This window comes from Carlito syrichta, unplaced genomic scaffold (assembly GCF_000164805.1).
Source record: "Carlito syrichta isolate Samal-C Ts95f unplaced genomic scaffold, Tarsius_syrichta-2.0.1 Scaffold300089, whole genome shotgun sequence".
Classification (NCBI taxonomy): Eukaryota; Metazoa; Chordata; class Mammalia; order Primates; family Tarsiidae; genus Carlito; species Carlito syrichta.
In genome coordinates, this window is record NW_007244185.1 from 19,527 (window position 1) to 29,373 (window position 9,847).

A 9,847-nucleotide genomic window follows, 5' to 3' on the forward strand; every position below is an offset into this window, starting at 1 on the left:
GCACAGATTATCAAGACCTGGAAGATGGGGAGGAAGGAACCAGTCCAGAGCCTCCTCCTTCTTTTCTCCTCCTCCTCATCCTCCTCAAAGAACCTCAGAGTCTCAGACCTACGGCTTTCACTTAGCTGCAAAGACGGATCAAAGGAAGGTCCTGAGGATTTTTCTCCTGCAGCACTGCTGCAAGTCTCTATCAAGTCATGGACATGGGTATCTATTCCGAAGAATGGGGTTTGTTAAACTTGTCAAGAGTAAGCCCCACTTCAAGAGATGCAAGGGAAGATTTAGAAGATGAGAAAGTTAAACTGATTACTATGCTCTGAAATGCTTGGTGATCCCAGATAAAAATAAGTATAACACACCCAAATGCAAAATGATAGTTCATGTAAACAACAGAAATATCATTTGTCAGATTGCTTTTGCCCATATAGGAGGGGTTATGATAGGCTGCACAGCACATGCTCATGAACTCCCAAAGTATGCTGTAAAAGTTGACTGGACTATGTATGCTGCAGCATATAGTTCTGGCCTGTAGGCTCCTCAGTAGATCTGGCATGGACAGGATATGTGAAGGCCAAGTGGAGGTTGAGCAGAGATGAATATGATGTGGAAAGCACTGATGAGCAACTGTGCGTCTTTGCTTGCTGTGTAGATGCCAGAATCACCACTGGAAATAAAAATTGAGAGCCCCTGAAGAGAGCTTCAGATGGAGGCTGTTCTATCCTTCACAGTACCAAATAACTCCCTGGTTCTGATTCAGAAAACAAGGATTTCAATGTAGAGGTACCTCAGAAGCATGTCATGGGTCAGAACATTGCAGATTACACACATTACCTAAAGTAAGATGAGAATGTTTGCAAGAAACAATTCTCTCAGTATACAATATAACTCCAGACATGATGGAGGCGATGTATAAGAAAGCTCATGCTGCTATATGAGAGAATCCAGGCTATGAGAAGCCCAAGAAAGAAGTCAAGAAGAGGTGGTACCATCCTAAGATGTTTCTTGCCCAGAAGAAAGCTCGGGTAGCTCAGAAGAAGGCAAATTTCCTCAGAGCTCAGGAGCAAGCCACTTAGAGCTAAACCAAACACCATTTTCTTTTTTTTTCCAAAGTTTTATTTTAAAATTGTGGGGTACAATTCAGGGTTAGATATCCAAAAGCCATTTTCTATGAAGATTATTCAGAGAAAAACAATAAACTTATTGACCAAGCAGCTAAAAAAAGAAAGATTCTAGACTAGAGGCTCTTCCTGGTCTACCCCACCCACTCCTGTTTCCTCACCCACCCCACTCCACCCCTCAGCCCTCCTTTCCTGGTAGGTTCTTTCTGTCCATTACTGATACCCCTGGGAACCTCCACATCATCTACTCCAGGAGAACCCTGGACTGGGGCCCCCTTTAAAAAGTCCCAACCCCTTAAGGTTCTGGTGGAGAACTGAGGTTCCATCTCCCTGAGATTCCTGCTCAGGGTACACTATGCAGTCGTCTCATTCAGTAAAGCATCAACCACCAGGTTTGCTCTTCCACCATTGGCACTTTTTATTGAGTTAAATCAGAGGTAGCAAATTTTCCTGCCAACCCCACTAAAGGGATAACTGTAGCACCTGCCTGGAGTCTTGTGCTGAAGATTCTATGGCCCCATATAGACTCATGCTGAGGAGCAGCAGGAGTGATCCAATTGTGTGGCATGGGTACTGGTGGAAGGAATGACAGCATGTGGAAAATACCTTTGCCATCCCTCCATCCCTGAGTTAGACCTGTCACGCTGCCCAGGCCTCTCATTCAGAATGTAAACCTGGGGAAGGAGAGGAGAAATGGAAGAGGTGGTAGTCACACACTGAGTCCCTAGCAACTCTTCCAACCCATCACTGGATGCCTAAATTTCTGCCTTAAAAGGGTGAGGAGACTTCAAGCATGGACAGGGATAGAATTCAGGAAAGGGGGAGCTAGAAGAAAAGCTATACCATCATCTACAGCCAAGTGGCAGTCATACGCACAGTGCACCTCCGCTCCTACTAGTTGACTTTTCAGCTTGTGTCCCCAGGAGGGGTATGGAGAAGACCTGAGGTATTGTCTGGCTTCTGACCTGGGGCGGGGACCCACAAGAGGATGAGGAAGATAAGGCCTGGCAGACACCAAGCCAGGCTCCAGACAATCGATTCCACTCAAGCTGACCGGACCTCTCACATGCTTCTGTTGGTAGAAGAGTAGGGAGGATGTAAAGGCTGCTCCTGAGGGGCCAGAGTTACGCCATTACTTCCTTTGTCTTCCTCCTCCTTACTCCAAAGACCAAATCCGCACCCCAGGGATTAAAGTGAGAAATCATTGCAGTGGAGCAAGTATGGGATTCTCGAATTGGATGACCCAGGATCAAGCCCAGCCTTCAAAAGGCTGAATGCAACCCAATCATCAGGTGAAGTGTGTTCAAATAAATTTTGGTACATCCAAACAATGGGATACTAAACAGTCATAAGAAAGAAGGGAGAGATTCTTCATGCTTTACTAGAGTCAGCTCCAAGAAACATTGTAAAGTGATAAAAAGCAAGATATAGGACAGCACGTATAGCGTCCAACAATTCACATAAAAAGGTGGGAAGATAAGAATTTTATGTCTATATATGCCCAGATAGATGGAGATAGATGATAGAGATAGGGAGGGGGGAAAGAAGAAAATGGAGGGAGCAATGAACATAGAGAGATAGAAGGAAATGTATATAAAGGATTAGAGAGAGGGTGTTGAGAAAGGGGCTTAGAAAGATAATATTAAAGACAAAAGGATGGAAAAGGGGCAGAGAGAGGAAGGATAGAGAGAGAATAGAGAGGAGGGGGAAGGGAGAAGAAAGAAGGATAGAGTGTCAGGGTTAGAGGGGCGAAATGGGAAAAGAGGAAGAAAGAATGGGAAGAGAGAGAGAAGGAGGAGCGAGTTGGAGATACCCATCTGAAAGAATACACAAGAAACTGATAACATTGGTTGTCTCCATAGAAAACAATCTGGTGGCTGAGTGAGGAGGAACGAGGCAGGGAGTTAAGGGTGAAAGTCACTTTTCATTGTATATCCTTTTTAAATCTTCTAAATTTTGATCCATATGAGTGTATTATTCACACAAAACAGCGAAGGATCCTGATTTTGTCATCTTTCTGTGTAGCTCCAGGCAAGTAGCCCCATGGAGTCCTGTTCTACATCAGGGGACTGTTATCAACTACCCTGAAAATTGCTTTGAGGAGTCAGATCTCATAAGCAAATCTCCCAGTACTATATCTGGCATGTAGTACATGCAGCTATGATCAGAAACCTCAGTAAAGAATCTGATTTGAGAAGCACTCCATCACCTGAGACTCGGTTTTCTTGGTGGAAGAGTGACCCACCTCACAGGGTTAGTGCAAGGACTCACAAGGAGAGTGCTAACACCCATGAGACGAGCCCTGAATTAATGCTCATTGTTTCAGAGTTGATCCTTTCCCGGACCTCATGCCTGGATGATCTGGCCACCCTCCACCTGCCAACCCACCTCTACCTAAGTCAGGGAGACAGGGACAGAATGTGCTGAAAGTGGTTATTTTATTGGTTGGAAAAGGGAGAAGCTGTGGTCAGAGCCAAAGAGGGAATGCAGAGGCCACAAAGAGGGGAGGGCAGCTGGGCTGAAACCAGATGCAGGGCTAGGCAGAGGCTTCTCCTACCCACTCCTCAGGATGGTGGTGGCTGGATCTGAAGAAAAGCATAACAATCCCGTCAACAATATCCATCACACTATACAAGAGTACCTGCAGCTTAAACCCTGGACCAACTCCCCTACCATACCCCATCCCACACACCCATACCACAGAGCCTCACCTTCTTGAGGCTCTGCTTACATTTTCCTATAGCTTGTAGACTCATCTCTTCTGCTTCAGACCATCCCCAGGACACACCTGGGTATATTATGTTTCCAACTATCCGTTTTGGCCTCCCTGAGGAGCCATGATCATTTATTTTCCTAAGCATCCCTCAATCACCAGGAAGTTCCACCATGACTTACTTAATTCCTTTGGTTAAGCTGGGATTGGCTGAACAAATAGATCTTATTTAGCTCCCATTATAAGCAAGATAATTGTGGCTCAGGGAGGTAAAAAGCTAATTTAGTATCAGACATGAACTTTTTTTTTGAGTCAGAGTCTCCTCTCACTTTGTCATCCAGGCTGGAGTGCTGTGGCACGATCACAGCTCACCACAACCTCCACCTCCTGGGCTCAGGTGATCCTTCCACCTCAGCCTCCTGAGTAGCTGAGACTACAGGCATACACTGCCACACCCAGGTTATTTATTTATTTATTTATTTATTTATTTATTTATTTATTTATTTTTAGCTACAAGGTCTTATTATGTTGCCCAGGTTGGTCTCGAACTCCTTGCTTCAAGAGATCCTCCCATCTATGCCTCCCAAAGTGCTGGAATTACAGGTGTGAGCCACCATGCCTGGCCCAGAGCTGAAATTTGAACTTTCGTCTTTCTGACTGCAAAGCCTACCCATGCAGTTGGCATCATTGGAGAGTTCTTGGCCCCAGGAAGAGCATATTTCTCTTTTAGGCACTAAAGATCACATCACCCTCCCTGGGCCTCAGTTTTCTAATCTGGGCACTATTGGATTCCATCAGTGATCTTTGGGTTCCTTTGCTGAGGTTGTTAAAGGTAGCACATAACCACAGTGAGATTTCAACCCAAGGGAGCCTCCAAGTTCCCTCTGCTTGAGACAGCCTCTCCACTGCACTTTACTGCATTACCAACCTCCAATCCTCTTTTAAGCCTGGCTCAGGATCACTCATCTAGGAAGGCTTCCTTGACTTACCTGAGTCATCCTCTCCTAACCCTTGCCTGGGTGATGTTTCCTCCTGTTTTTCACAAACGGACACTGACTACAGGCACTGGGAGTGTTACCCATCCATCCACCTCAGCCACCAGACTGCAGGCTCCGGGGAGAGGCGAACTTTTTGTCTCAGACCTGGCATGGAGCTAGCAGCACAGTGCCTGACCACTCAATGGGCCAACTAAGCAATTACTCCATTATTCTATTTTTCCTTTACTCCCTGACACTTACTTTATGACTTAATATTGTTTATTTTTAATTATATATAGGGGAAAGTTAGGCTCTACAATATTTTCCTTTGAATGCCAGAGCCACTAGAGATGGCTAAATTTAGTCCTGGCCTGCCACAGAGTAAGTGCTTGACATACTTCAAACACATCTTTGATGAACTGAACTGAAGTTAACTGATCCCATGTTTGTCCTGCAAAGCCAAGCTCTTTGGCAAAGAAAGATAAACTCTTTCTTTCTTCCCACTGGCCATGCAAAGCGCTTACTACTGTCCTAGACCTTCTAGCCACTGTCCCCTCCCCCAGGACACAACTCCCCTCACCCTTCCCCCCAAAAAGTCAGCCACTTATCTCCCCTGATTCCAGCCTGGTCCAGGTCATCTCTCACCTGCCCTCTTGCAGGTGTCAAAACAGGTCTGCCCCTGCCCCCACTACAGTCTACCCACACACAGCAGCCAAAGAGCTCCCTTTCAGGGGTGCCACATCTCTAGGTTAAGACCAAAGCCTTGAAATAGTCTCCAAATGAACCGCCCACCCCCCTGTTGCCACATACCCTCTCTTCTCATCCCCCCCCACCTCCAGCTCACTGGCTCCTGCCTCTGCCTCTCCCTGAAGTGCCCAAGGATGCTCCTGCCTTTGCACCTGCTGCTCCCTCTACCTATAACACTCTCCCTGGATATCCTCATGGCTCTCTCCCTTATTTCCATCAAGTCTTTATCCAAATGCCACCTTCTAAGTAGGGGTCTTTACTGATTGTTCACGCAAAACCTGCAATGCTACTCCCTGTGCCCCCCATACATTTTATCTCCTTTCTCTGCTTTCTTTATCTTTTGGTACTTGGCTCCTCATAACTGACCATAAAATTTGCTTGCTTATTTACTTTGTTTACTGCCCACTGGACTATAAAACCCATCTGGGAGACATTTCATTCCTGGAGCATCTCAGTACCTAGAGTAGTGCAGGACACGAGACAGATACTCAATAAACATTTGTTGAGTGAATGAAAGTAAATAACTGGACAGATCCGTGAGGGGCAGTGTGTTTACTCAGGTCTCCTCTCCAACCTGCTGCAGGTACCCTCAACATCTGGTCACCAATACACCTCTTCCCCACTTCACCTACCTCAGAAGATGGGAGTGACACAGGACACATTCCCGCAGCCATTGCGGCAGCATTTCTTCAGTCCAGGGCACTCACTGTCCACCTTGCACTGATCCCAGCAGATGCCGAGTTGGGGGAAGCTAATGTCCACCCGGGGACAGGAACCCTGCTTTTCTAGGTAGAGAAAAGATTAGGCAAGTGGGTAGAGGGGCTACAGGGACACGAACATGTATCTGCAGCATGACCCCCCCGATTACCCCTCACTTGGCTTCACAAGCAGCAGAGCTGCCTACCTGAGTCTATCCTGGGGCCTGAGGTGTTCTTCGGGGACCCACAAAGACTGCCTGCAACTCTCCCCTCCTCTCAGATGGTTCTGGAATCACAGGGCCTCGGTTTTAGTACCAGTTCTGCCATTGCCTAACTTTGTAGCCTAGGGTCGGAAATCTCCCAGAACCCCAGTATCTTTATGTGTCAGTGGAATTCATGCTACTCACAACAGGAAGTCGTGAAAGCAGTGGAGGCAAACACATATTATTTCTCCTTGAAAGACCACACCAGTCTGTAATAATAATGGGAAATTTTGACAGCAAACACTTAATTAGCTTCTACTATGTGCCAGGCATTATATGAAGCACTTGGCATATATTTAACTCCTCTAATTCTCACAATCATTCTAAACGGGGGGGCTGTTAATATCTCCTCATGTTACAGGCCCTGAGATGTTGAACAACTTGCCTAAGGTCATATAAAATTGAGGCAGAATTTAAACCCCAGGAAATCTGGCTCCAGAGACTCTAATCACTGTGCATCACATCACTATGTCAACTTTAAAGTGCAGTGCACATGTGAGGGGTTACACACTCACAATCTTTTCTCTACTGACCCTCTTAGACCCACTCCCAGTTATAATCACTCAGTACCTTGGCCATCCATATACACTCACACATCCACGCAAGACAAAACCACATGTCCTTCTACTAACACACACACAGACAGCTTTACAATGCTTTCTGTGTCTTCTTTAATCCACACATTAAGTATCTCCTTGGTAGGAGATATCTCTAACCGTGTTCATATCTCAGATGAATAAATGAGGCACAGAGGTGAAGGGGTCATCCAACACCACACTGGTCAGAAGTAAAACCAAAATCTGAACTCAGCTTTTTAACTTAACTCATACACACACATACCACTCCACTTCCTGAGTCATGGAGCGGGGAGCCAGGCTCACCCCAATGTAAAGCATAGGCACAGGACTGAGTGATTAACTGTAAAGGACAACAAAAGTAGCTGATAGAGTCCTGACTTCCTAAAACAGAAAAATACATTCTCTTAAAAGGGGCTAGAGCACTCAACCCTAGGCTACCCTGGAACAAAAGGGAATAAAGAGAGAACAGTGCATGAGCAAAGCAAGCCCCTTTTACAGAATCACTAGTGAGACATGTCTTATTTCATCCAACCCTCGTGTCAGTTCTATACAATTTGAGATTAGCATTCCCATTTTGTAGACAACAGAGTAGAGGCTCAGGATCACAAAACTAGGAGCTGGCAGAACTAGGACTCAAACCTCCAGACTCCCTCTCTAGCTCAGAAGGTCATCTCTCCCTGCCTCAGTCAATCTATCTGAGATAAGGAAACAAGCTCTTCATCATCAAACAGCAAAGACTTCTTACTTTGCCTCCTGCCCGTCCACCTCTCTCAGCTGTCCATCTGACTCCTGCTTTCTCTCCCCACCTTCCATTCTCCTTCTGGAACTTCTTCTTTGGCCCATATTAGGGGTCTCCAGACCCAGAAGCCACCCCTGATGAGCCAGACTCCTCTGCCTCCCAACACCTTGCTCACTCACGTCTGGAGTCTCTGAATTGCAAATCTTCCCAGCCTGTGTTGGCCTCTTAAATGGCAAAGAGGAAAAAATCACAGGGGCTGTATTCTGAATTAAACAGTATGACAGTAACTTGCTTCATATCCCTGTCTCCAATCCTCAGCGTTTCCCTCCAGAAAAGGAGAAGCTGAGACTCCCATGCTGTGTAAGGCAATTTCCTGCTCTGACCAGAGTCCCCACAGCCTGGTAGAACCACGTGCCTTTGATGGAGCACCCAAGCTGTCTCTCACTCAGTCCTTGGAGCACAAGAGATTGTTTTTAAGATGAGGAAGGGGACAAAGTGCCCAGGGAGGAGTCCAGGCTTTCTTCAAACCACTCAGCCAGTAAATGGGAAAGGAAAAAGTTGAAACCCTCATTATGACTCCCGCAGCCACAGGATGGCGGTGCCACCTTGGGCAAGAACGTTTCTCTCTCCCACGCTCTCTTCCACATCTTTAAGATGAGCTGGGAGCTTTCCTAAATCTGTAAAGTTCCTTTCTGCCTGGACCGAGGAATCAGGGGAGTCTTGCCAGGCCAGGCGCTCCCAGTGCTTCCCCCTAGGGCTGGGGGAGACCCCAGGAAAGGGACCTGGAGAGGGGTGAGCCAGGCCCGGGGACCCAGCTCGGACGCCAGCCCAGGCTTCCCCGCAGGCTTCAGCCAGTCCGAGGAGGAAACTGCGGGCCCGGGTTCCCTGGCCGCCCGGAACAATGTCCCGGCTGTGCGTGCCCGGAAGCCCGTCATGCACCATAGACTCGAATCCAGCTAGGGGTGGGGAACCCCCTCTTCCTTTGGCTGCGCTTCAGCGATGCCTTTGTCTCCCCTGGAGCCGCGCGAGGGAGAGAGCCCGGGCGGGTCTGGTTTCATCTGCATCGATTTTCCCGGGGGTCCCTGGGTCCCGGGGCGTCCCTCTTCCCGGAACCCGGGCGCCCCGCCTCCTCCCTGCTCGGCGCGGCCCCGCCCGTCCCGGGACGTCCCGTGGGCTTACCATTGGGCAAGCTGCAGAGGCTGACGCAGCCCGCGCGGCAGCACTTGAGATTGTCCGGGCAATCGCTGTCGGAGAGGCACTCCTGCGTGCAGTTCTGCTCCGGCTGGATCTCGGGGCACACGCCCGTCTTCTCTGCTCCCGCGCCTGGCGTGGGGAGTTGTGGGGGAAACAGCCGGGGATGGGGCGTAGCTCCAGTCTTAGAGGGTGCCCACCTCTGTTCCAAGGGCCCCAAATCTTAACTCCAAGGAATTCTCAGCCTCTGGCCCCAGGGTCCCCACTTACAACCCCTAGAGGACTACCTCCAGGCTAGGGGTCCTTGACACCTGAGAGTTCACGGGTTCCCTAACCCTTGGCCTCAGAGCCCTCAAATCTCAGCCCTTAAGGGACTCCTCACAGCCGAGCGTCTAGGAGTTTCCAATGCTAGGGAGGGCAGCCCCCCGCCGTCCGCGGGCCCACCCCAGTCACAAAGTGTTCGCTTTTGGCACAGAGGACCTCTCCTCGAATTACAGACTTAAGTCGTCTCCCCGCCTCCAGCACATCGGACCCCACACCCTAGGCTCCAAAGGTCACCACCTTTAAGCCCTAGAAGTACCCATATTTTAGTTTTCATGAATCTCCCCATTTCCACCCCAGGAATTCCCAGTCCCTAGCCCCCAGAGAGAATACACCTCTGTCGGGCTCAGTCCTGGAACTCGTGGTTCGGCCCTTCCCCACCCCCACTCACCTTTGGCTGGGGGGAGACCAAGCAGCAGCTGGCCAAGAAGGAAGGCGGCGGCGAGCGGGCCGAAACAACAGGCAGGCATGGTGCTGGACTGGGCGAGGTGCAGGTGTGAGC

The 9,847-nt window shown here is 48.7% G+C and overlaps 1 protein-coding gene and 1 pseudogene across 1 annotated transcript; one reads left to right on the forward strand and one right to left on the reverse strand.

Moving 5' to 3' along the window:
- Positions 1-217: 217 nt before the first annotated feature.
- On the forward strand, positions 218-1,073 carry LOC103256985 (annotated as a pseudogene).
- A 2,466-nt stretch (positions 1,074-3,539) lies between these two features.
- Positions 3,540-9,815, reverse strand: WFDC2 (WAP four-disulfide core domain 2). The gene is made up of 4 exons (XM_008054728.1): positions 9,737-9,815; positions 9,013-9,156; positions 6,188-6,340; positions 3,540-3,703 (listed from the first exon to the last, which is right to left on the reverse strand). The coding sequence occupies exons 1-3, from the start codon at positions 9,813-9,815 to the stop codon at positions 6,189-6,191; spliced, it is 375 nt and encodes a 124-aa protein (XP_008052919.1). The 3' UTR covers positions 3,540-3,703; position 6,188.
- Positions 9,816-9,847: the final 32 nt, after the last annotated feature.

Coding starts and splice junctions, on each gene's coding strand:
- WFDC2 (XM_008054728.1), bottom strand. CDS start 9,815: ATGCCTGCCTGTTGTTTCGGCCCGCTCGCCGCCGCCTTCCTTCTTGGC. Junction 9,157..9,736: donor TGGTCTCCCCCCAGCCAAAG/GTGAGTGGGGGT, acceptor TCCCCACGCCAG/GCGCGGGAGCAGAGAAGACG. Junction 6,341..9,012: donor CCTCTGCAGCTTGCCCAATG/GTAAGCCCACGG, acceptor TTCTCTACCTAG/AAAAGCAGGGTTCCTGTCCC.